General features: G+C 48.9%; 2 protein-coding genes across 3 annotated transcripts in view; one reads left to right on the plus strand and one right to left on the minus strand.

Moving 5' to 3' along the window:
- The window catches only part of SYN2 (synapsin II), a gene marked incomplete at its 5' end in the record, with an annotated part of 152,173 nt that overhangs the window by 108,867 nt on the left and 16,934 nt on the right, over window positions 1-26,372 (plus strand). The window contains 7 exons of the mRNA XM_082663729.1: window positions 1,383-1,539; window positions 6,270-6,359; window positions 16,205-16,267; window positions 16,890-17,032; window positions 21,224-21,298; window positions 21,728-21,830; window positions 22,999-23,148. Coding sequence (XP_082519855.1) covers window positions 1,383-1,539; window positions 6,270-6,359; window positions 16,205-16,267; window positions 16,890-17,032; window positions 21,224-21,298; window positions 21,728-21,830; window positions 22,999-23,148 — 781 coding nt within the window. The remainder of the gene's footprint in view (window positions 1-1,382; window positions 1,540-6,269; window positions 6,360-16,204; window positions 16,268-16,889; window positions 17,033-21,223; window positions 21,299-21,727; window positions 21,831-22,998; window positions 23,149-26,372) is intronic.
- On the minus strand, window positions 6,217-14,121 carry TIMP4 (TIMP metallopeptidase inhibitor 4). Of its 2 annotated transcripts, none has more exons than XM_082663731.1 (5): window positions 13,924-14,121; window positions 12,634-12,731; window positions 12,107-12,221; window positions 9,397-9,521; window positions 6,217-8,720 (listed from the first exon to the last, which is right to left on the minus strand). In XM_082663731.1, the coding sequence occupies exons 1-5, from the start codon at window positions 14,060-14,062 to the stop codon at window positions 8,622-8,624; spliced, it is 576 nt and encodes a 191-aa protein (XP_082519857.1). In that variant the 5' UTR covers window positions 14,063-14,121; the 3' UTR covers window positions 6,217-8,621. The 2 variants fall into 2 exon arrangements, with proteins under 2 accessions (XP_082519857.1, XP_082519856.1); XM_082663730.1 differs by having other exon boundaries at window positions 6,217-8,739.

Raw genomic sequence — 26,372 nt, forward strand, 5'->3', positions numbered from 1 at the left:
GGCAGAACTCAGGTGTCTGGAGCCTCACGTCAGGAAATGTGAGCTCATCCATCCTGGAGACTGAGGAGGACAGAAAAGGAGACATCTGTCCACATGGGGGTGAGCTCAGGAAGCTCCTTCTAGAGAGAATGGTGGGCTCCTCCAACTGCAAATGCAATGAATCACAGGGATGCATGACACAAGCGGGTGGTGACAGGAAGGCCCATGTCAGGGTGCTGGGAGGGATCTGGCAAAAATAAGGCAGGCCCTTCCAGTCGCAGTGTGGGGAATCAGGAGCTGACCGCAAGCCTAGAGCTCAGTGCGTGTGACTGGGATATAAGGTTTGGTCTCAGGCATACAGCCGGAGCCAGTTTCCCAGAACTAGGGCACAAGGAGGTCAGAGCACATGCCACCTGACTTGATGCTAGCTCCCCTGAGCGACTGAGGAGGGGTCCTTCCACCCCCACTTTAAAAGACTGATCTCTGAGCCCAGGTGGGGCTGGAGCTGTAGGTGGGGATTGGTTGGGTGCCTGGGAAGAGAACCGGGTAGGTCATTACACATGTGTGAAATGGCCAAGGCCTAGAGCCTTGAGGGCAGATGCTGCCACAGAACTGACTCTCCAGGAAGGTGGGGTTCCTCTGGAATCAGGGCATGAAGATGGGGGCCCTGGTCCTGTGGAGCAGCTGGGGCTGGGAGCTCTGCTGGCTAGAGGTGAAATGCAAGGAGCCTTTCCATGCATGGGAACACTCTGTACTCTCAGTGCTTCCTGTAGCCAGTTGCTCAACCTCAGTTCTGCAAAAAATATTTGCACCCCTCCCTAGCATCCGCTTTGGAAGAATAACATGGGGACGTCTGGTATCTGTTCTCAGCCAGCCGGGACCCTTGCTCACCCGGGGACCTGATGAGGGCACTGCCTATTTTAAGGAGCAGCTTTAAAGAGTCAGAGCAGGACGCTGAGATCAGGGATCTACACGGCAGGGCAGTGAAGCCAGCCAAGTGTGTTGTCTTCAGAGTCTGCTGGGACCCCCTTGGGGTACCAACTCTGGAGCCACAGGAGCTTCAGCTCTTGTCATGCCCCATAGGGACAGGGAAAATTCTTGTTGACCTAAGGTGTGAGGGTCTAAAGTGTTTCTTCCCTCCTGAGGGCTTTTGCACCTTAGAAAAAGACAGTGCTTAACCCAGAGGAATAAGAGAATTTCAGAAATCTGTTCAAATCTCCTTTGAGAAGTGCCAAACATAATACCTTATTTCCTAGTCCATAAAAGAATAGTAATGACAAAATGAAGGGCTTGGCTCGGGTAACCCCTAAGACTCCTTCCCTGTCTTGGTCTTTGGAGATGGGAGACAAGAGGATGTATGACCTGAGGTTCTGGTTGATGGCAGACTTCTACGTTCTTCCCAGGTCCTTCCGACCAGACTTTGTGCTCATCCGGCAGCATGCGTTTGGCATGGCAGAGAATGAGGACTTCCGCCACCTGATCATTGGCATGCAGTATGCAGGCCTCCCCAGCATCAACTCCCTGGAATCCATTTACAACTTCTGTGACAAGCCGTGGGTGGTGAGTGAGTTACCCTTCTGCCAGGTAAAAGGGTAGGACCCTGGTCCTCTTATCTCCCAGTCCCTAGGAGGACCACTGGTGATCCAGGTGCAGTAGGTGCCAACTGAGAAGATGTGGGAGGAGCTTCAGCTGGGACACAGGGTAGGGTAGGCTCTCACAGTAGGACTTTGTCATCACGGGCTGGGCCGCCTTTGCTGCAGAGTGGACCTTTGGCCTCACAGCGAAGTCACACCAAAGATTCTGTGAAGACGCCCTTACAGGTCTGTAGGCTCTGCCCTTAGCCATAGGATACAACAATAAAAGTGCCAGTTTCTTGTCTGTGAAAGGTGTAACCATTGGAAAGGCCTGAGGCCAGTGGGGACCAAGGGGATGGTCCATCTCAGAGGGATGTTCGTGTCAGAGTCCTACCAAGTGTTTCAACAACCTTAAAATGAGATTCATCCACACATATATCAATCAGACACTTACGTGTGCTGGAAGTGCCCTTAGAGATCATCAGCTCTCACCCCTTCACGTAGAGATGTGAAAATTAAAGAAGGAAGGTAAGGAGTATAAAACCACTTACTATGTGATGCCATGATCTGAGATTTTCCTACATTAACTTCATTTAATCCTCACAATAACCTTACAAGGAAGTTATTATCATTATTATCACTTATTACAGAGAAATGAGACCCAGAAAGGATTAAGTAACTTACCAAAGTTTCAGGGCAAGGATTTCTCTAGATGACAGTCTCTCTCGCATAAATTGGGTTATCACGTGAGGAAGAAGCTGGTCTGGTGTTCTCCTCCTTGGCTAGTCTGGAAGTCTTGGAGGCAGTAGAAATGTTTGAGCAGAGAGAAGAGTGATGCTAGGAGGGAAAGTGGCCTGTGATGGTCCTGGGCTTCTCTGGCCTCCCCTCTGACAGCTGGGGGATCCAGTTCCTATAACTTTGCTGCTCCAGGCTGGTCGTCTTGGAAGGAAACACCTGCCCGTAATCACATCCTCCTCTTCTTGTTTTTCAAAAATCATTTCAGGTCTCACATACTGGCTTGCCAAGGGTCATGGCACTGGTGGCTGATTGTGAAGTTCCCAGACCCCAAGCTCCCAGACTCAGGGAGCTGGAGGGGGTGTTTTTTAACTAAATGGATCCATCACCTCTACTTTTACACCTGAACTCAGTTTTCCTGTTCCACTGGAAGCCAGGGAGACCTGACAGCGTGAGAGAAAGACCAATGAGCAAGGAGTAGAAAGATCTGGGAGCTGCTGTAGTTGCCACTTGTTCAGACTTTCCCTCTGTTTGGCCTGAGGTTCTGGAGTCCTAAAGTTGTGCAGAAACAGGCTACAGGAATTGTGTGATTTGAATGAGTTGCTAATCACAGAAGAGCACATATGAGGCCTTCACCAGGTTTCCACTTAGTCACGTGACCTTTCCTACTGCACTCATGTCCTAGCCCTTTCCGCCCTCACCCCTTCAATACCTGTTAGAATTTGGCTCCCTCATAGCCACACAGGGCAATTCTGCTATTATCAGCTTTTTTCTGGGCACCCTCACTAATCAGCCTTCTGACTAAACCTCTCTGTGCTCTGGTTTGTCTGTAAACTAGGAATAATCATAGTACCTTCCACCAGCTTGCCAGCCTGGTGTTACAGTCCCCTAGTACTGGGGATCTGAAAGAAACTAATTCCCTGCTTTATGTTCCAAAACTGTGCTGGAGGCCAGGGAGGGGCAGATCAGAAAGCCTGTGCCTGGGGCTTTGCCCCTCCTGGGATTTGGGATCTGGTGAGGGTTCACATTCTCACCCCTTCACAATCCAGCATATTGCCGTTGGCATCGCATGAGAGCAGCGGGGCTCCCTGGCAAAACACCAAGTTCTCCCTTCGTTTTCACTAAGCAGCTGCCACACTGATGGCATTTTATATATTGTTCTCTGTCTGTTAATGGGAATGAACGAATCTGGTGACTGTGAGGGGAGGGTCCCTCTGAGATGATGACTTTGGTGTGTATTTTCTAAATTTCTTTATTGTGGCTGCTCTTGGTGTGAGGAGAGGCCTCAGCTGGATTGGGAAAGGCTCTACGTTGTCTCTATCATAGTGTCTCTGAACATATCCACTATCTCATAAATTGGTCAGGGCAGGCACACTGGGATTTTGAAAGCAGAAGTAGACCTACCAATGAAAGTAGCATTCCAGAGAGTGCAAGAATGCCACCATCACATATTGCTGCAAATTTATCTGAAAATCTTGTCACTCTGGGTGTTTTTTAGAGACAGATGCACGTGAGTTGAATTAAAGCATTTTATTTCCAGGAGGGATAAGGATAACATTAAATTCAGACTGATCTTGAAATCCCATTTCATCCAAGAAGTCTTTTCTGATACACTGGATAAGTGGTTATATTGAATGTTATCTTCCTATTCATTGCCAATACCACCCCCAGCTCCCAAATCCATTCTTTTGTCTAGGCATGGTGGAAATAACCCTTATCAGATATTCCTTTTGTTTAATTGGTGACTGTGTGCTTGTGACTGAATCTAAGTTTCCCAGGAGGCAGGGGTTAGATGCCAAGCCCAGTACTTTGAGCAGAAGGGACTGCAGGGGGTGGAGGAGGGTAGTATGAGCTCCCAGAGGTCCAGCTAGTGCCTGGGAACTGGCTGCCATTTTAGTCTTGGCTGTGCCGGGACTCTGAGAACCTGCCGTGGGCCTTCTTGGCATCGGTGTGGTGTCTGTTTAACAATCCCACATGCTGGGAAGATAGGGCCCCACATGCCTTGGTGCCGTGCCAGGGTGTGGGCTGCAGCAGGACAGAGGTTGTGAGGCAGGGCTGGTATCAGCTCTCCGGGGAGGCTGGAGAGCCTTGGGAGCTCAGGCAGGTGTCCAGACACAGAGCAGGAGTCCAGCCAGGCCGAGGTGGGCAGGCAGAACTTAAAGGTCAGATGAGGTGGTGGAGAGAATCAGAGAAGGCAGGAAAGGTCTGAGGGGTGGTCTTGACAGTCAGAGAAGGTTGAAGAACCAGAGAATGGCGACAGCAGGGTACAGTGGAGAATGCACTGGGCAGGAGGAGACCTGGGCGCTGTCCCAGCGCAGCCCCAAGTCCAGGCATGATGTGGGAGCCTGCGCTTTCCTTTGCTTCTATAGCCCCAGTCTCCTCATTTGTAAAATGAGATGTCTGGCCTAGAGACTCTCTCAAGTCTCTTCCAATAATAAAATCTTTGGGCCTTGAGAGTCCATCAATCATACTTGCAGCCCTGGAGGAGGCTGTAGAGATCTAGAGTCACCAACTGCGTGTCACTAAGGGAAGTGACCCGGAAATTCCACTGTTTTTCAGCATTTCAAGAATAACAGATTCTATCTCTACTCACAAAAGGACCACAGCAGATGATCACTTAAACAACAGTTTGATCATGGAGTTTGGGAGGAAATGTAATAAAAAGATGTTCTTTTGTGGTAAAAAGTTTGAGGAACTGATCAAATTCAGTTCTCTCTTTTTATATATGAAGAAAAGGAGGCCCGGAGAGGAGATATCATTTGCCTAAGGACACCTAGCAAGTTCGAGCAGAACAAGAAGAATCAGAAGACTGCAGTTTTCTAACAACCCAGTTCTGGCTTTTATCGTCTCCCCCGAACTGACTCATGCGCTAACATCCTTGATCAAAAACAGAACCCGAGCTTTTGAAAAATGTTCTAGCTTTCCTTTCTCTAATAAATAGAAGGTAGATTTGATCTGGCAACTTTTCCTACTAGCAGTTCCAGATATCAGTGGCTTAGAGCGTGAACCCAGTAGCACTAGAGAGAAGAAGCTGGATTACCCCTGCTGCCAGCACACTGGGGTGGATGTGGGGAGCTTGTGTGTGAGTGGGCGGAACTGGAAAGCCTCCTGTGGGAAGAGCGTGATCTCTTTAGAGCCTGAAAGGCTGCTGTGAGTAGGGAGAGTTACGGGTTAGGAATAAAGGAGCCTGGCTATGAATCTGGCTCAACTACTGTGTGACCTTGGGCAAGTGACCTCTCTGGGCCTCAGTTTCTTCACTTATAAAGTGTGGGGGGCAGGGGGCACCAAGGGGTGCTACATGTTTGCCAAAGGCAAACCCTGACACTTAAGTCTGTGTACTTCATCTCTTCTCCATGGAGCTGTTCTGGCTTCTCATAGGTGAAGGTCCAGTGAGTTCAGTTCGTAGATGAGTAGTAAGTCCTAGAAGACTGGGTCTGTCTTTCCTGCATTCCATGACTCCATTCTCCCTACAGGAAAAAGCTACCATTCCTTTGCTTGGCATTTGAACTTCCATGACTGGGCCCCATGTTACCTATCCAGCTTCATCACTTGCCGTCTCTAGAGACGAAGGTGTTTAGAGTTAGAGACCCAAATTTCAATCCCAGCTTTACAAGCTCTTTGCAGCTCCGTGACTTTAGGCAAGCTTCCTACCCTCCCTGAGCTTCATATGTAAAATGAAGATGATAAAGAACCTAGTTCATCAATTTGATATGAGGATTAAATGAAATATCATTAAAATTGAGTAGGCACTGAATGAATGTTAGCTCACTCTCTCCCTTCCCCAACTAAAGCATACGTTCCTGGAGAATAGGAATGGGACACCTCTTTTATATCCTCAGAGTGCTTTGCACAAAGCCCTCAGTGAGCAAATACTCAATAAATAATTGTTTGACTGACAAACAAATATTTGTTGGATTGACACTTGGTCTGTCTGTTCCAGAGCTGTTTAGGGAAACTGAAACCTTTGCTTCTCTTTTGCAGTTTGCCCAGCTGGTGGCCGTCTACAAGACACTGGGAGGAGAAAAGTTCCCACTCATTGAGCAGACATACTACCCCAACCACAAAGAAATGGTAGGTGACTGAGTGCGGGCTTCAGTCTCTCTGCTGTTCGCACTCTGAGCTTAGCCACGTGGTGACTATGGGGCTCTGAAGAGGGCCTCAGCCTCCCAGCCCCAGAGACTCTGTTGAGGTTGAACTGCAGACCTGCTTTGTGAAACCAGGGTGGCTGGGTTTTAGCTGACAGCCCCTTGTCTCCAAAACCTGGAGACAGCATAGGAAAGAGCAGAAACAAGGGCATTTTATCGAGCAACAAATCCATGAATCAACAATCAGAAGATCCAGCTGCTTCGGGTCCAAGCCCAGCCCCACAAGTCAGGGATGGTTGCATTCCCTCACTGCATGTCAGTTTCCCAGTGCGAAAGGCAAGTGGGCATAATTATTCCTGGCCAGGACATTTAATATGGTACTTGCATAATTTAAGTGAGATTCTTTAAGTAGCAGTCTGTGAAGAGTGTGAAGTGCTCTTCAGATGTAAGGTGTTGTTCCTGTTGTTATTCATCAGGCCCTTCCATTCCCTTGGCTTCCTCAAAATTTCGATAAGACTAGGGTTGCACTGTGCCTTCTCTGAGGCCATCCTAGGATGGCAGAAGGAGCAGAAAAATGGGATGGATGGTTGGTACAGAGGCTATTACTAATGTTTTTCTCTCCTGGTGACCTGGGGCTTAACCCCCTTCTTCTTCTCTGGCCCCACGTACTCTGCCTCAGGCCTGCACGGTCAGTTGGTGGTCCTCCCTAACCCACCAGCGGAGACTCTCTCTGCCATAGCTTTCCAAGTCTGGTACTCGGGGACAGAGACCTCCAGAAGGAATCTCCATTTGCACCATTTCTGTGAATGAGGAGCCTGCTCCTGGCATTTTGTGCGTGGCCCAGCTTATAAGCGAGCCACGCACGGAAGATGAGTAACAACCCTGGGCCTCGAAAAGAACTGCCTCCTTCATTTTTGTCAGAGCTTCCCCAGGAGAGGCCCTGGAACCTTAAGCCCTTGTGTTTAATAAATCCTTGAGACTGTCATCAGGGCTTTCCCTTTTAGGACAAGTCAGGAAGCCCTGTAGAGGCTGAGGAACCCTAGGGGTCTGTGCTTGGCGATTTCAGGGAGTCCAAGAGGGGACTGAGCTGAAGACTGAAGGGGCTCTCAAAGCTGGCTTTTTCCTGCTGTAGCGTCTAGCAGGCTGACCACTGAAAAAAACTGCAACACGTGCAAAGTGTATTCCTCATCTACCATCCTTTTGCCCCAAGGGCCCTTGCGTTACTTTTCTCCCGTCCTCTATCCTGATATTTGCCTTCAAGAGAGGACCCCTAAGATCTCTCTGAGGTGTCAAAAGCTAAGTGGGAATTTCAACTCTATAAGAGAAAGGCTTTTTTTAGCTTAAAAAAAAGTTTTGAAGTAGGAATGAAAACATTAGTAATCTAGTAGAGAAGGACTTTCTAAAAGAGACAGAGGAGAAGCCTTTTGGACATCAGTTGAGGGCATTAAGTATAGTTAACCTAGAGAGACAACCCAAGTCTGTTCTTATCTTGCTAATTGGGCCAGGCCCTCTGCCAGGAATGGTATAGAGGGGATTACAGCACATGGAGGGAGGTTAGGCCATTGTAGGCTTCACATTGGATGATTCTCTGTCCCCCAAGTCACTCCCCCAAAGCTGGGATTGAAGGATCAGAATGAGGTGAGACAGGAGGAGTAGAGGATACACAGCCAAAGGATGTTGTTCTTTTCATTTCTCCAAATCAGCCTGTTTATGATACTGTCAACCCACCTTCTGGTCTTGTACGTCACAAGGCCGCCACACCATCTCATATGTATAATAGTCACCATCTCTCCCCTGTCAGATCAGTTAAGACAAAAAGAAAGCACATTTATCTGGGGAGAAAAAGGAATAGTCCTAGCTTTGGAAGAGAAACTAAGCCAGAATCAATAACAAATACCAGCTCAGCTAAAAGGGTTTGGGAGGCAGGGATGAAGGGCTGAGGACAGGAGAGAAAAGTCATGCTACTTTCCCTAGCCCTTGACAGGTTCTGGACTGGGGTCTTGGACACAAGCTGTAATATGCCCCATCCCTGCCCTAATGCTGGCCAGACCATCCACTTGTTACTTCCCATTGTCTGGCAGTGATGAGGCAGGTGGTGACAGCCAGAGCTCTTAGGGAAGGAAAATGACTTGGTTTTCAGGATTCTTGAAGGTATGTGGTGGTCCCTCCTAGGGCTGGATGATATCAACAAACTCCTTCCTGAGGGGCAGGCGTCCCTGGTACCAGCTGCAGGTGCCATCAACATGCTTCATGCAGACATAGTGCCGGGCCTGGTACCCATAGAGCTTCCGTTCCAATAGCCAGTCTGTCCAGAGGCACTCGTTGGGAGTCGAGATGGTACAGGGCACCATATAGCAGGTGGTGATCTAGAGCCATAGCCACACAACATCAAAGTGAGTAGGGTGTCCTTTTTCCATTATTGCCTTTCAGACTCCTACATGTTCTCCTACAGCCTAACTCAAACGCCCCCTCCCTTATGAAGCCTTTCCTAGTCTCCAAATTTCTCCCTTAGTTCTCCTTCCCCCTGTGCTCTGCATATATAGTATTGCCTCCCTAATGGCATCTCCGGAGTCAGAAAGACCTGAAGGTCCTTACTCTACCACTGACCTTAAGCAAGTCACTTCACTTCCCACAGCATTAATTTCTTCACCTTAAGATGGAAATCTTAAGCCTTCAAAAATTTGTTTTAAAGACTAAATTAAATATTTTAAATACATTAACCATTACAGGTCCTGGCAAAAAAAGTAGACTCTCTTTAAACGGTAGTGTGTTATCCCAGTCTGCCTAATACGATGGCTGCCTTCCCAGCTAAAATGTAAGTACTCTGAGATCAGGGACTATGGGCCATCTCACTTTCCCATCCCCAGCTTCATACGATGCCTGGTCCATCGCAGATCTCAAGTATAGTACAGCAGGTGAATAGACCACGCATGCATGAAGGAAGGAATGCATGAAAGGTGAGGCTGCACAGCTCAAGACCCTTCCCCCGCCCCCAAAAGACCTTGGAAATGGACATTCCTTACTTGGCAGCCACAGTTCAGATGGTAGTGGTGATTCAGACTTTCTCTCTGCAAAAAGGACAGGTTCTCCCAGGGCTCGATGTAGTTGCACAGATGGACGAAGACTTTCCCATCATTGAGGATCTGACCTTCAAGGGGAGATGGAGGAGAGCCTAGCATGAGGAATCTGCTCTTGGAGCTCCAGGAGTCCGGATTCTTGAAGGAGCCCCAAATCACAGCCTCTTCAATATCTTTTGGTGGCAGTGGTGACATGGGACTCAGTGAAGGAACCAGAAATACCTCTATTGTCTTTATATCGAAGCTGTTACCAGATGATGTTTGTGTGAGGGAGAACTGTGGGGTGAAGGCCTTTACGTTAGCATGGTGTAGACAGAGGGATGTGGGCTTTAAGTCAGAATCTTGGTGGAACCCCCTTCTTTTCTATCATTTACTAGTGTGTGACCTTAAGAAAGTCACATAACTTCTCAGCTGAAAGATGAGAATAATGAGGTTATTGGCAGGATTAAATGAGAGAATGTCTGTGAAGTTCCCAGCACAGTTGTGGGCCCACAGAAGATGTTCAATAGATAGTAGGTCTTTCTTCCTTTTCAACCCTTTCCAACCCTTCCCAATATCTACACAGGCCAGTCTCCTGCCCCAGTGATACCTATCTTGGTGAGTCTTTCCCCTTCCCTTTCTTTACTTATCAAACTCTTTCCTGTCTCCAAAGACCCTTTTTAGTACTATCTCGTCCGCAAAGCCATCCCTGACCGTGCTAGCACACACCTCTCTTAGAACTTCAGTCGCTCAGTCATTTACTGACTGAGCAACTACTATGACCTGGTACCAGGAATCCAGAAATAAATATGACAGAATCTCTGCCCCCAAGGAGCTTAAACACTAGTAAGGAAGACAGATAAGTAGGCAAAAATGACACTGTTGTGCGATTATATACAAGATGCAGTATAAGAACAAAGGAAAGAACAATCATCTCTGTCTGTGGAAGGGCTGGGGGCAAGAAGGGTGTCTAAGAGCAGATGATGCTTGCATTGGGCCTTGAAGGGATGGGTAGGAGTTCACCTGCCAGACAAGTGGGGAAGAACTTCTGGATGTTGGGACAGAGGGGTGTAGCCCAGCAGTATACCTACTGCAACCATAAGTAGTTTCATTCAGCTCTAGGAGAAGCGAGGGGCTGGGAACAGTCACTGACAAGTGGCAGGAGGCGAGGCTGGAGAGGTCGGCAGGGTCTGGTCACAGAGGGCATTCGGTATTAGGCAGAAGAGCTTGTGCCTTCTCCTGCAGGCGCCACTGATGACTTTTCAGTACGCTTGTGCTTCGTCACCTAACCCCACCTTCGTTTAGACTTGACCTCTGTGAGGGCAGCCAGCACGTTTGCTGCTTCCCCTGATGCACCACCGTACCTAGGAGAGGGCTAGGCAGGCAGAGGGCAGGTGCTCAGGAAGGAGGTGGCCTCGTTGGCTAGTCCTGGGACCTGGAGGGCTCAGGGGCATACCCCGCCTCTGCCTCTCCCATCCAGAGGCGCCCCGATCAGCACATGCTCAGAGCTGGGGGCCCCTACCAGTGTGGCCTCCAATGCCTATGACTTCTCAGAAGTTTGAACTGTGAGCTCTTCGAGGACTGCGACTTGTTACTGAGTCTCCACTCTCCTGCCCCAGGCCAGGCAGTGAGTAGGTGGTCATTCATTGCTAAGGGGATGGACAGATAGTGGAATTCCTCCTCCTGTCCTCCCCACCTGCTGTTTTTCTTTTCCTGGCCTTGTCTCTAAATATTTTTCATCCTTTAGGGCCGATTCAGATCCCTCTTAGACAATGAAGCTTCCCTAACTGTTTACAACCACACAAATGCCTTTCCCTGAACTGCAAAATAATTCAGTACTGCATTCATTCACTTATGGATTATATTCTTGTGAGGTTCTTTAACTGTTCTATCCCAACCAGTTCAGTATGAGGGATCTGCCTGGGTCCAAGGTCATGGAGAGAGAATCACGTTAGAGTCAAGGCTCCTGTTAGGGCCTGTGCTTTACTGCACCCCCAGAATAGGGCCTCGGATGTGAGTCAGCCACGAGCCAAGAGTGTGACCTGTCCTGGCTGTCTAAAGCTAATACATTTGTAGGCTACAGTGACAATTATGTGTGTATTGCAGGGGGAGTTTGCAAAATGCACAATCCTCCTTTGCTCTGTGTAACTAAGACCTCCCCTGCAGTGTGGTGTCCAGTTCGGGGTCCTGTGCTGGGGAGGGACAGGGACAGGCTATATCCCTTTGAAGGTGGCCAGGGCAGGAAGGGGTCTGGGAACCACAACCAGTAGACCTGGAGCTAGAGTGCATGTATCTGTCGTCCTCAGCCCTCTGAAGGGTCATCGTAGAATAGAGGGCAGAGCTGAACCCATAAGGGAGAGTTTCAGAATGGCAGAATTTGGCTCAAGATACCAAAAATCTTATACCAATTAAAGCTGTTTGGAAATGGAACCAGTTATCCTAGGCTGGGAGAGCAACCTGTGAACTAGCAAGCCAGTGGCAGTGAGGACTCTTGCACTGAAAGGGACGTTACCAAGGCTCCTCCCAACCTAGGCTGCCTCTTCGTAACACAGCTCTGTTTTATGCCCAAGAAAGTGCCACCTGGCTCAGCTCACTACCCAGGGTCAGCCCGGGCTCCTCCTTGACTGCCTTCCTTAGGGCAGAGACTCTCAGGGCCGCTTGCTGGTCTTTCACTTACCAGTCAGGAGATACTGCTTCTGGCTGTTAGCTTCTAGTTTCACCCCACAGAGGGAAGAATCAAAAGGTGTATAGATATACTGAATATTGTTGACTTTCTCAAACCCTTTGAACATCTGAAAGCATTTACAAAAGAGCAGTACTGGGTCAGTGAGTGTACTTTATATCTTCACAGGAAAAACTTTTTCTTAATCTAAAAAAATTAAGCGAAAGTCTAGTTCAGGATTTGTTGCACACAGATGGCCCAACTGGGTCTTTCCTCTCTAAAACAATCTAAACCTTGGTTGATTCCAGCGAGAAGGGAGGTGCCTCTAGCAGCCCTATGCACAAGCGCTGAGGGCCTGCCCCGCACTGTGCCTTGGCTCCGGTGGGCCTGTTGCCTACATGTCATCCCCTGCACTTGAGCATCTGTGCCCCAACACCGCTGAGCCAGGCCGCCTCACCTATCGGCCCCACCGCTCCCAGATCACAGACTCCACTCCTCCTAACAGCCCAAGGGGGTGATCGCCCTGGCCTGTCCCCATGTACCTTTATCTGTTTGATTTCATACCGGATCATTTTTTGAGTGTCAGCAGGGTCTGCGCTGGCAGGAACTACCTTCTCACTGGAGATTTTGGCCCGGATCGCTGCACAGGAAGAGAAAAGAGGGAACTTTCAGCAACACGTGGGAGTGGTCCATCTGGGATCTAGATGACGTGGCATCACCCTGGAGAATTGTGCAGGGGAATTCTGGGTTTAGGTCTTGGTGGGTTATGGGGAGAATGCTGCATGTGAGGGAAACTCCTCTGCACTTGCTGGAAGTTCCAAAACCCTCGGGCCTGTTGGGTCCTGCACTTTAGCAGCTGGTTTGGGGAGTCTGGTTCTCCACAGCCAGGTGCAGTGGGGTGGAGGTGCGGCAGGTAGAGGAGGAAGCAGGAGCCACCTGAGGGCAGTTGGTGTGCGGTCATCCACTGCTGTAGTCCAAGGCCTCAGAGAGAGACTGACCGAGTTGATGTTGGTAAATGTTTATGAATTAATAAATGTCCTGACCCTGCACAGAGGTAGTTCATCTCTTGCCACTTGGGTATTAATCAAAACCTGTTTATGAGTTCCTCCTCTGTGCCTGGCCTAACGCTAGATACTAGACCCACAAACATGATTAAGACAGGGTCCGCACCCTGCAGAACTCTTGGTGTGGTGGAGAACACCCTTAGAAAGACCAACAGCACAGCATGGTAGGAGCACAGAAGTGCTGTGGTGGCACCAAGGAGTCAGGAAGCCTTCAGAGAAGAGGAGACACCTGAGTAAGATCTTGAAGGATGAATAGGAGTTTGCCAGGAATTTAAGGGTTTCAAGGAAGGGCATTCCAGGCAGAGGGACAGAAAGGGCAAAAGCTGTGTGTTGAAGTGAGGGCGTGGTGACAACCTCAGTTATAGGCTTGGACACCCAAGGATGTTTATAATGAAAGCGCAACCCACTGGCCCCTGGCTTTCCCTTCCCCCATCCAGTAGATCAGAATAATCACCGGAGAGTTCCGCAGACTTGTTCAGTGACAACACCCCCCCGCCCCCCCCCCCCGTAACTGCAGTAGGCAGGGGAGACGGGGTCGCTGCGGAGGCCTTTTATGCAGTCTGTTCCCTCGCAAGTCTCCGGGTCGCGGCGCTTGCAAGGTGGCTGTGGCGCCGGCCCTGCCCGACCCACGGGGCCCCAGCAGGAGGCAACTGGTGCGGGATTGGAGCTCCTCCCCTTCCCTCCAGACTCCAGGTCTGCCGCTGGGCCCCGCCTCGACCCCACACAGCCACCCCCTGCTGTGGACCTCGAGGGCTCCCCCGGACTCACCTAGCGCCGAGTGGCAGACGTGCTGCTGGGGGTGCGCGGGGGCGCAGCTGCACGCCTCTCCCAGCCCCGGCGGCCGAAGCAGCGCCAGCAACCTTAGCAGCAGTGCCCAGCTCGGCGCGGTCCGCGGGCTCCGCGGCATGTCACAGCAGCGCCCTGACTCAGCCTCTGGGGACTGTCGGACCAAGCAGCTCCTCCAGGGCTTCTCCAGAACTCGTCGCGCCCCTCGCCCCTGGTTTTATGAGGTGGACCTAGGGCCAGTCCCGCCCCGATGGGCCCCGCCCTCCTTTGGCTGTAGGCCACCCGCGGCTGCGGGACCAGCGGCCCTCCTGGCCGGCGGGCTCAGTGGCAGGCTCAGCAAGATGAAGAGGGAAGCCAGGAGAGTCTCCTAGCCTCTATTTCCTTGCCTGAGCCTTCTGGAAGTAGAGGGAGGGGTGGGAAAGGGGATGGTGTAAGGATCGAAAGACAGGGCAACAAAGACAAATGCACCGGGACACAGAGACCAAGCGACTGTGATTCAGGCAGAAAGGACAAGAGAGTAGAGAGGCACAAACAGAAAGAGACAGGCGGAGTCAGAGAGAGGCAGACGGAATTACAACAGGCAAAAGAGACAGTGACAGAGAAGGACGGATCTCTTGCTGAGCTGCACGCTGGGAATGAGACAAGCTACTCAGGGCTTCTTTCAGCTGCAGGAAGTGTTTTCAATGCCCTATTTATGAGGCTCCAAAGCAACAGCAAACAGTAATGGAATAGGACAGAGAAAGTTGGGGTGTGTGTGTGTCTTGGCTCTGTCGGCTGGGGGGTGGGGAGAGATGTCCGAGAAAGCAGCCAGTGCTTTAGAAACCCTTTCCCGTGCCCAGAGCTCAGACTCTGCAGATGTCTGAGGACAGTGCTCTTGCTGGGGGCTCAAAGCACGGGGTAGCCCATCACTTAGGGCAAACCTGGGTTCTCAAAGCTCTCTCCAGACCCTAGGCCACCCTGGTTCCTATCTCAGGCCCCTACTCAGCTGAGAGACTACATCTTGTTATAGAGGGTGGGGCAGCTTAGAAAACAAAGAAGCAAGGCACTTGAGGCCACGGACTGGAGTCCTGTCCACTGTTTGACAGAGGGCATAGTTCTCCGACCCTCCAAACAGAAAGAAACCCACGGGATTGTTGTCGTAGCATGTTTCCACACAGCGTTCCACCAGCAGGTCGCAGGCTGGGTACTGATTCTGTCACTAGGTAGCTTGGCAACCTTTGCCTCTCTGGGCCTCACTTCCTTCTCCGTAAAGTAGGATTGAACTACGTGATTTTGCCCCAGTCTCAACTGGCCTCAGCCAGGAATACTGAAATCCTCAGGTCAGGTACTCCCAGTATCTGGTCACACTCAGGATTCCCGTGGGGATCTGACTTTTCGTCAGAGTCAACATTATTTCCTTTGAAAGACATGTTTTCATCTTGATGTGGTGGTGATGTTTGAAAAGAAGGAAACTGAAAGAGAGCTGAGGCCTGACTAAGAAGGATGAGATTTGGTGTCCAGGTTGGTTCTTCACGCAACACCGGATCAAGATAGAGTCTGATGTGTTATTGCTCGGGATCTCGAAAGCATCCAGTCCAGTCTCTTCGCTTGGCAGATGTGAAGACTGAGGTCCAGGGAGGTAAAGGGACTTGCAGAGAGACTGGGATGCAAGTCTCCTGACGTCTAGTCCAGTGCTCTTTCCCCTCCACCACGTTATTTCTTCCATCGCCATTTTGTAACAGCTTGAAATCCTGCCTTTGAAGGGTAGTTCTTCTTTTAAGTTTTCATAGTTCTTCTGTTAAAATACGGCTACCTCAAGGTAATGTTTACTCTCTTAAGGATCTCTTTTGAGTGATAAACGTGTTGAATTCCTATGTCAGCTCTCTTCCAAACCCCAAGCTGGGCAGAGATGAGCCTTCGCATACTAAGTAAGCTGTATTTGGTGCTGAGTGTGGGGTGTTGGTGAGCAAGGAAGAGAGTGTGAAAGAGGGGAGAAAAGCCAGGTTCAGTGCAGGAAAGCTGGACACATGAAGGATGAAGCGATAAGTTTTAAAGATGTAGAGAGTACCAAGTCGGAGAGCAGGGTCCTTATGGTTCTGCTACTAATATGCTGTGACCTTAAGCAAGTCACTGTCACCCTATGGGCCTCAGTTTTTTAATTTGCGAGGCAAGTAGGTTGCACTAGTTCTTTAAAGAGCCCTTCCAAGAGTGTTCCCAAGAAAAATATTTGTAAGATTCCACACGTACACTCTGACCAATTCATTCCTTTCTCCTTTGCTTTCAGCTGACTCTGCCCACGTTCCCTGTGGTGGTGAAGATCGGCCATGCTCACTCGGGCATGGGCAAGGTAAGGCTGGGGCTGCTGTGCTCTGGGGTTGAGGCCAAGAAGGGCACTTTTCAGAGAGCCTGGTTGTGGACTGTTCTTCTGCCTCTGTTGCTGATGACTTCTTTTCAAGGAGAAGACCGTTTGGCCCCTCTGAAGCCATGAGTGTTACCCAAACGGTCCTCTTGCAGCAGGCATAGTGCAGGCCACCTGACTGGTCCCTGTGTTCTTTGCAGCAAATGTGGCTCCTGAGCCCTGGGAAGGGAAGCTCAAGAGTAGGGACTTCCGGGGCTTCCCTGGTGGCGCAGTGGTTGAGAGTCCGCCTGCCGATGCAGGGGACACGGGTTTGTGCCCCGGTCTGGGAGGATCCCACATGCCGCGGAGCGGCTGGGCCCGTGAGCCATGGCCACTGAGCCTGAGCGTCCGGAGCCTGTGCTCCACAGCGGGAGAGGCCACAACAGTGAGAGGCCCACGTACCGGAAAAAAAAAAAAAAAAAAAAAAAAAAGAGTAGGGACTTCCTAGGGAGATGTGGCTCTCAGGTCTGCATCTGGATGGAAACATCTTGATGGGTTTGGGGGCTCAGGGCTCTTGTGACTCTCGTGTGTGTGTGTGTGTGTGTGTGTGTGTGTGTGCTTTCTCCATTAGGTTAGAGTGGAAAACCACTACGATTTCCAGGACATTGCCAGCGTGGTGGCCCTCACCCAGACCTACGCCACAGCAGAGCCTTTTATTGACGCCAAGTATGACATCCGGGTCCAGAAGATAGGCAACAACTACAAGGCTTACATGTGAGTGGGGGTGGGGTCCCCACAGATGCTCTTCGCTGTCTCCTCAGCTCTGGGGAGACTCTCGGCCTCCAGGTGGTAGCCACCTCGCAGTTTAGCCTCCTCTGGCCCACAAGGCAGAGAACAGAGAGCGGGAGCCATTCCAGTCAAGGGAGTCTTAGCCTGGCTTCCTTTCAAGGCAGAGGAGGGGTTCCTGAACTGAGATGAGAAATAAATGAGTATTTATTTTCATTTTAGCCTCTGAGTGGAATCTGGCATTCTCCTGAGTTATGAGCAGACTGGAGTATCAGCAGCAGCGCATGTGGTTTGTCACTAATGGGCAGCACAGAGGTTTCTGTACACATACACTTGTCACAGATATCTCTGAACACCCGTTACTTTTATCACTATTTAAGAATCATGGTAGTTAGACTTGCCACTGCATTCACACCTGTAAATACATTTGTTATTTATGAAGAAACATATTTTTTACTAATCTGAGATTTGTTTACTGCTTTTGATAACTCTTTTGGTAAATTCTTTTAAATAATTGAGTTCCTTTGTTGTCCTGTGTAGTTTATTTTACATTCACACGTCTTACATATTTTATACATTGAAAGGAATCCATAGGCTTCACTAGGCGGCCAGAGCACAGAAAAAGTTAAGAAACTCCTGACGTAACGATATAGCCCTGCAAACACCACAGAACGTTAAAAGCCTAGTGGTTATGAGAATAGATGACTTCTCCATGTAACTGTGTCCATTTGCCAGAATGGAAAGGTAAACGTTTCCTCCAGTACAATTTAGAAAAAGAAAAGATTTCAAGACTACCTGATCTTCCATAAAATACATAAGAATGCAAATGGCTTACGAGTCCAGTTTTGGAAATATTAACTTCACACTGTAAAAAATGTTAAGGTAGTGTTTTTCTTTACAAAGAGAGAACATTACAATATATGAATTTGATCTTTGCCACTCAGGACTTGAGCAGATGTCAGGGTTGAGCAGCTTCCCTCTCTCACCATCTATTTTCATTTTTCTTCCCTCATCTTTCCTTTTAGTGTGTACACTCCCCACCCCTGGAGTTAGTTAGGAGTCCCTTCCCTGCACTCCCTTCTTGTAACCCTTTGCACACCTCTAGTTGAGCGCTTTTCACACGTTGGGTATTTGTACCACGCTCCTCTGAGCTCTCTAGGCGGAACCGGAGTCATCTCTGTGGCCCTGCTTCCTTGAACAGTAGCAGGCGTGTGGTAGGCCCTCAGTAAGTATGCAGGGAAAAGCCCTTATGAAGAACTGAAGCACACAATCTTTTTTACCTTTATTCATCCGATTCCTACTTTATTTAAGTTTATAATTTTTTTTTTTAGTAAATCCTTATTGGAGTATAATTGCTTCACAGTACTGTGTTAGTTTCTGTTGCACAACAAAGCAAATCAGTCTTATGCGTACACTTCCCCATATCCTCCTCTTCTTGCGTCTCCCTCCCACCTCCCTATCCCACCCCTCTAGGTGGTCACAAAGCACCGAGCTGATCTCCCTGTGCTATGCAGTTGCTTCCCACTAGCTATCTATTTTACATTTGGTAGTGTATATATGTCCATGCCACTCTCTCACTTCATCCCAGCTTACCCTTCCCCCTCCCTATATCCTCAAGTCCATTCTCTATGTCTGCATCTTTATTCCTGTCCTGCCCCTAGGTTCTTCAGAACCATTTCTTTTTTTTTTTTTAGTTTATATGTGTTAGCATACAGTATTTGCTTTTCTCTCTCTGACTTACTTCACTCTGTATGACAGACTGTAGGTCCATCCACCTCACTACAAATAACTCAATTTCGTTTCTTTTTATGGCTGAGTAATATTCTGTTATGTATATGTGCCACATCTTCTTTACCCATTCATCTGTCCATGGACATTTAGGTTGCTTCCATGTCCTGGCTATTGTAAATAGAGCTGCCATGAACATTGTGGTACATGACTCTTTCTGAATTATGGTTTTCTCAGGGTATATGCCCAGTAGTGGGATTGCTGGGTCATAAGGTAATTCTATTTTTAGTTTTTTAAGGAACCTCCATACTGTTTTCCATAATGGCTGTATCAATTTACATTCCCACCAACAGAGCAAGACGGTTCCCTTTTCTCCACACCCTCTCCAGCATTTATTGTTTGTAGATTTTTTGATGATGACCATTTACTTACTTTTTTATTTGCAGGGGACCGTCAGTTATTTGGGGGAATGTTTAGGCCCTCTCAGTTCCTCTTCCCCAAATTTTTGGCCATTCTCTTGCTCTCAGAAGAAGGAACTGACTTGGCCATAGTCAGGATAAGGTTTGAGATTCTTCCCTCCTGCCCCAGCCCTCACCCTAGAGACCTAGAGGCAGCCACGGTCGGTGGAAAGAGTGCGCAGCTCCTGCTCCGCTGTCAGTAGGCAGTAATGTGGGTCCCTCTGTGGAGGTCGGATGACCTGTGAGTCTCCCTAAATGGCTTCTCAGTTTCCCTTCTGCTCCCACGTGCCCCAGGTAGCCTGCATGGATCTGTGCCCTGCATCCCGTTGTTAGAGAAAGGTGTAAAGTATAAGGGACATTATTATTACTCAAAGTTTCTGAGACCCTATTATGTACCGTGGCCTTGTGCTGGGGACATGGAAGTGAGGGACTCTCTGCCCCCGTCCTTGAGGAGTCCATCCTCGCCACAGGAACACACCTGTGAACCACCACTGTTAGAAAGACAGCATTATTTGTACTATGATCTGTCTTTGTGTTTCTATTCATATTCTGCAAGCCACTCAGCTGTCAGTTGTTCACCTTTTCTGAACTAGGTAGTGGGGTGTAGGGAAAAGCGCAGCACAATGCAGGAACGAAGAGTCCTGAGTATCTTGTATCTTGTATCTACTTTGAGTAGATATACAATGCTGGACAAGTCATCTAACCTTTCTGCGTCTTCATCTCCTTGTCTGTAAAGTGGGGGCAGGAATCGCAGCCTATTCACAACAGGGCGGTTGCAGTGAGGCTCTGGCGAGGGATTTGGGAAGGAAGAGCCTTGGAAGGTAGTCAGTACTGTACAGATGTGAGGAGCTGTTACTGCCACGTCGGTCGGCTCACTGGGCTGGCTCAGGGCTCTGAAGTACCAGCCGTGTGTCTCGGTTTCTCAGTGTCTGAAATCAGATCTCTGCGAGAATACTCCTGAGAACTGCTAAGCAGAGAAGCACATCATCCTGTCTTCAGTCATAGTGAGTGATAAGGACAGCAGGTGAAGGGCTCTGTCAGTAGTTGAGCAGGGCTTTTCTGTCCCCTAGGCCATCCCCTTCCTCTTGACTGTGTCTGAGTGAACACTAATAATTTAAAAGCCATATTTTTGGTATTTTACAGTTTATTTAAAACTGTATCAGTTGGTCCTCATGACAACCCTGTGTTTACAAAGGGATAAGGGAGGCACAGAGAGTTGAAGCGATTCACCCAAGGTCATCGAGCCAGTCAAGAGCAAATCCAGAACCAGAAACCAGGTCACCTGCCTCCTATTTAGTCCAAGACTAGTTGACTCTAACACATGCTCTTGGAGGGAGGGTGCAGAGGGCATGGAAGAGAAGGGGTTGGGGACCTGACTCGATCAGCTGCATGTGGTGGATGAGGCAGCTTAAGCCTGAAGAGGTTAACTGACTTGTCCAGAGTCATGTTGCTGATACTGTAGGCCCTCGAAATTAACTAGTGAATTAATAAGTGAGCTAGTAAGGAAGCCATGGGGAGATATTCACAGGAACCCTGAGGGTATTTCCAGCATCAATAGAATTCAATTTGTATATACCAACTCAGCCTAGATACCAAGTGGGTAGGCTGCTGGGAATACAAGACAAAATATATACCCTCAAGTGATTAATAGACTTGTGGACAGAAGACTTAGCTCAAATAACTAAAGTAAAAAGTAGACGCAGGATTTTAAGTGAGGTGTAGGCAAAGTCCTCTAGGTGTTCTAAAGAGAGCAAGTGCTCATCTGGTTGAAAGGATCAGGAAAGGCTCCGTGGAGCCAGAGCAGTCTGGGTGGGACTCTTGTAGAAAGGAGGAGAGAATTGCAGGCCGGGGTTGGCGGAGGCAGCCAGGCTCTAGGCTCAGCAGACAGGCCCCCGGCTATTTGCGGGAGAAGCAGGTGGGGAAAGTGGCGGTGAGCCCTCCTCTTGCTGGCCCGGCTCACTGTCTGTCCTGTCCTGGCGGGACCTTGTTGTAGGAGGACGTCGATCTCAGGGAACTGGAAGACAAACACTGGCTCTGCAATGCTGGAGCAGATCGCCATGTCAGACAGGTAAGTAAGGGGAGGCGTCCGTAAATGAGGAGGTGTAAGAAATGAGCCCTGCCCAAAGGGAGCCTCTGATCAGGCCAGACAGATGGAACACAAAGGCCCAAGCACCCAGTTAACAAGATCAGGCAGGAATGGGTTATGTGCTGAATTGTGTAGATAAAGACTGGACGTGCCATAGAAGGTCCAGGGAAGGAGGAGTTACTGTGGGCTGGCATGGCCAAGAAAGGCCACCTGGAGTAGGTGAGACCTGCCCTGAGCTTGGGAAGGCAGGTAGGATCTGGAAAGCAAAGCAGGAGGGCCCTGTAGACAAGGCAGTGTATTTGATGGGGGTGGAGGGCGGGAGGGATGGGGCGGGGGCTGGGAGAGGTAGAGGCAGCAAGGAGAGCATGGGACTAATGCCCCAGCCTCGGGACACCTTCCCCTCCCCTCCAGGTACAAGCTGTGGGTGGACACCTGCTCTGAGATGTTTGGTGGCCTGGACATCTGTGCTGTCAAAGCTGTGCATGGCAAAGATGGGAAAGACTACATTTTTGAGGTGAGTCTGGCCCACACAGTATCTCAGTAAGAGACAACCCCCTAGGCTGGAAGCCAGGCTTTCGGCTTGAGACCTACATGGGCAGCACGCACTGCATTTATGTTAGAGTCTCCTGAGCCCTGGGAAGGTTTCCAGATGACACAGCCAGGGGGTATGCATAGCAAAAACACACCTGCCAGTGGGAGATGTTATTTCTAACCAGCTAGGCTGACCCACACCATTGGTAAGAGATGCCAGACTTGGGTTCCTGGGTCCTAGCCTGCCACTCCTCTGGGAAGACTTTAGTGGTTTTGCCATTCTTGGTCTCAGGAAGCTGGTCTTGGGAATCATTTGGTCCAGTCTGCTCATTTTGCCAGTGAGACAGCTGAGGCCTAATGCCATGAACATGTGCCCAAGGCTACATAGTGAATCAGTGTCTCAGCCTGGACTAGAACTCAGGTCTCCTGGGTGCAGGAGATTCTTCTTAGCCCTTCTGTGAGCTTTGAGACACTTGACTCAGCCTGAGCCTCCGGCACAATTTTGCTGACTCTTTTCCTGTATTAAAGGGAGAGTCAGTGGCCATATAGTCTTTCACACACATTCCCATCCAGTCTTCCCAGGAGCAGGAGAGGCTCCTTGCCAAGAATTGGTGGTATTTGCAGAGGATTCGTGTCAGGAGCCCAAAGTGGGCTCGGCATCTGCTCCATGGCCTGCTTGGCATGTAACTTCTGGATGGTCATACCTTCCGCCTCTCGGTGGGCCTCAGTTTTCTTAGCCATGAATGAGAGAGTTGGACTCCAGAGTCTATGATCCTGGGCAAGCAGACACTCCCTCAAGGAGGAGAGTATTGATCTGGACCTTGAGGTACAGGAAAAATTGGATTGGTGGTGAGAAGAGAAGGCATCCTCTCTCCTTGCTCTCTCTTTCTCCCCACCACCTTCAGCCACCAGACTGAAGTCTCACTGAGCCCTGGCATGGGTGAAGTCTGGGGGAGGCCCAAGGCAAAGGCTTGCAGGAGAAGGGGATAAAGGCCAATATATGCAAAGGAACATGCTTCTAGCCGAAGACAAAAGCACCAACTTCACCCCAACCTCTCTCTGCTGGCTTAAGTCCTGCTCATTCTGAAAGACTGTACCAGGCCTTGGATGTTTCCAGGCCCTTTCCTAATCTGGGCCACTTCCTCCACCAGGTCATGGACTGTAGTATGCCGCTGATTGGGGAACACCAAGTGGAGGACAGACAGCTCATCACCGAACTGGTCATCAGCAAGATGAACCAGCTGCTGTCCAGGACCCCTATCCTGTCTCCTCAGAGACCCTTAACCACTCAGCAGCCACAGGTAAGCAGGGAGGAGACACAGGAGAGCCAAGAACCATTGCCAAGCCCACTGCTCTGGACTGGTGGCTCTAGGATGGAGCAGAGGTCAGATACCTAGAGGCCTGCGTGGGCTCTGTGTAGTCTTTTCCTTCTCCCTCTCTTTCCCTTCCCTCCCCTTTGGACACCTGATTATCTTCTACCACCCCTTATAGAAACCTTCTCATTAGCAAGCTGCAGGATCAGCTTTAGAACTTTCCAGAGATGGAGTACTGGCTCCCTTCCCTCTGAACTTGAAGACTCCAGGGAACCAGAACCTGTTTCCCCTGGGACTTTTAAACTGGGAGGTATCTGAGAAAGGGCTCGATCAGATCTCTCATTAGCTGTTCACTGCCTGAGAGGTCTGCTGCATTTGTAGAGAAAGAAGGGTGATTCTGAGAAATCTCCTGGTCTGGAGAGAGGGAGAGTCAGGTCTCTCATTCTGAGCGAGAGTGACAGGGTAGAACTCATATTCGAGTTCTGCTTTCCTTCCTGAGGGAGACGAGGCAGCCTTCTCCAGTTGACTGTGGTGTATGACTCCAGGCAGTCACATTCACAGTGACAGTATTCCAGCTGCAGGTCTAGTGGGAAATCCACACTGAGGTTTCTGTGAAACCTCAGGCCCCGTGGCACCAGAGTGGGCTAAAGACAGTCATCTAAGAGGTAGCTCATTTTTCAAAAGTATCGCCAAACTCTTCTTTCCACCGTATAATAGAGTAGTAAGAACTTGGGACAATGAATCCAAGAACTGAGTCCTAGACTAGCTCTTCCCCTAAACAGCTCTGTGACTCTGGGGGGAAGTTACTACCCTTTCCAGGGCTCAGGTTTTATCCCTTATAATGAAAATCTCTCAGCAATCTTGCTTTCGAGATCCTACTTCAGTTAGGGAGGTGGAATAGAATAGTGATTCAGAATGTGGGCTTTGAAGCAGGAACTATTCAGATTTGAATCCTGGACTCTCCATTTACTGGCTTTGTGACCTTGCACGAGGACCATATCCGTGGCTCAGGAGAGATCTAAACAACAGCCCTTATTTTCTAGGGCTGTTACAAGGATCAGATGAAGTGAAGAACCTAACACATGGCACAGCACACGGTAAATGCTCAGTAAAGGCTACCTGTGTTGTTACGTAAGCAGCCTCTGGGTGTGGGTTCCCTACAGCCTTAGGCTTTGAGATCATCACTCCCTTTTCTAAAGATCAGTGCTGGGATTATACTGCAATCAGGAGCCAAGTAATTGGATTCTTGAAATCTTTCAGTAAGAAAGAAGAAAAGGAGGGGGAGAGGGCAAAAAAAAAAAAAAAAAAGATTAAAAAGTCTGGATTATTTAGTATAGAAGCAAATTAGCCCATATTTATCTTCTCATCATTTGAACATCACAGAATCATAGCATAGAAACATAGAAACATCTGTGCTCTCTTTGGGTATCCAAGTTGAGAGTGGCCCCATCTGGCGGGATGTTACCATAGATTAGCTCTTGTGTTTGTTTCACACCTTCTATAGGTGGCTCACGCTCTGGGGGCCTCTGACCAAGTGCAAGAATCTGTTCCTGTGCTTCAGGAATGTAGTCACTAGATAATTAGGTAGGGTAATTAGGAGAACACACTTCAGTTGCTTGTTAGAGATACAAGCCCATTATTTGAATATTGTACTTAACTAGAGGTGATAAAAAGATTTTCCTGGTTAAAATAATATGAGGCCCGTAGTAGATTCTATGATTTTGTAAATCTGATGGAATCAAGGTGTTTGAGTCCTAGTCTTGCCTTTCAGTCCGCACTGTCTCAGTGATGGGATTGGCAGATTGATGTTCATTCCTGCTCCAGAGGAAAAGTGACAAGAGCCCCCTTCCCCCCTTACCCACTGAGAAATACAGAGGATGTCTGGTAGCTGCTTAAACAATTTATGACAGAGTAGGAGAGCCTGTTGCTGCCCAGGCAAGATAAACAAAAATGGGCTGCTCTGGGATCCTGTGAAGGTTGCTTAAGTACTTTTATAAATGCGTGCAACACTGTCTTGGCCTCCTCAAGGGAAATCATCCTGACTTGAATGAAGGCTACGCTGAGTCGGGAGACCTGAGTTCAGCCTGTCCTTGCCACTGACTCACCAGGTCAGCTTGGTAGATTTCTATTTCTCTGCCCCAGCATCTTTGCGTGTATAATGAAGGGTTGAACCAAAAACAAATCGCTAAGATCTCTTCTAACAATAAAATTTAGATTATATGAAAATGATAGAAGTTCAATAACAAAGAAAGAATTTACCAAAAAAAGTGTTTTCACCCAATGAAAGCATTGATTCTTCTTTCATATAAGTCCCTTACTTTGTAAACATTACATATTTCAGCTTAAATATTTTAAAGAGAAATATGTCAGAGTCAAGGCAGGAAACCTGGTAGGGAATGAGCTTCCCTAAATACAGGCACACCTGCAAAACTTCCTTGTAACAAAGCCAGTCTGGCTTCAGGGTGAGTTTTTCTCTGCTGAGCCTTACATTTGAAGTTACAACAGAAACTGTAAAACTGTGGAAAGCACACCACGCTGGGAGTCAAGACACTCAGGAGCTAGTCTCACTCTGCCGTGACATTACATGACCGTGGGTAAGTCAGTTCCCATCTCTAGACCTGTTTCCTCACCTATAAAATGGAATTGGATTAGATGATCTTTAGATCCCTTTCAATTCTAAGGTCACATGAAACCTGGAGTCAGCCCAGCTGCAAAGTCTAAAGGCCCTTAAGTCCTCCACAAGACTACCCTCACTCCTGACAGCAGCAGGAAGTTCAGATAGTTCCCCAAACCACCCTCGGGTTCAATAATTCTCTGGAAGGACTCACAGAACTTCCTGAAAGCTGTTATACTCACAGGTGTATTATTGGAAAGGATACAGGTCAAATATAAGTGAAAGAAGGATGCATGAGGCAGAGTCTGGGAGGGTTCCAAACACAAAGCTGCTTTTGTCCTTAGGATGCATTATCCTTTGGCATCCATATGTGATAAGGCACATGGAGTGTTGCCAACCAGGGAAGCTCACCTGAATTTCAGAGTTTTTGTTGGGGTTTCATTTTGTAGGCTTGCTTGATTGATTGATCACCTCCTTGAACTCAAGTCTCCAACTTTCCCCTCCCTGGAGGTCAGTCTAATACCAAGGGGCCTGAGGGGCCCACCGTGAGTCAATTCATTATCATGCACCATCAGGTGGGCTGAGGGGCCCCCACCTT

The sequence above is a fragment of the Grampus griseus genome (assembly GCF_964374135.1).
Source record: "Grampus griseus genome assembly, chromosome: 10".
NCBI lineage: Eukaryota > Metazoa > Chordata > Mammalia > Artiodactyla > Delphinidae > Grampus > Grampus griseus.

What these genes read in the sequence shown, in the direction of transcription:
- TIMP4 (XM_082663730.1), bottom strand. Translation starts at nt 14,062, where the DNA reads ATGCCGCGGAGCCCGCGGACCGCGCCGAGCTGGGCACTGCTGCTAAGG. An exon ending in ATGAAATCAAACAGATAAAG is followed by an intron (nt 12,222 to 12,633) that starts GTACATGGGGAC and finishes AAATGCTTTCAG; the next exon opens with ATGTTCAAAGGGTTTGAGAA. An exon ending in GAAGCAGTATCTCCTGACTG is followed by an intron (nt 9,522 to 12,106) that starts GTAAGTGAAAGA and finishes CTCCCCTTGAAG; the next exon opens with GTCAGATCCTCAATGATGGG.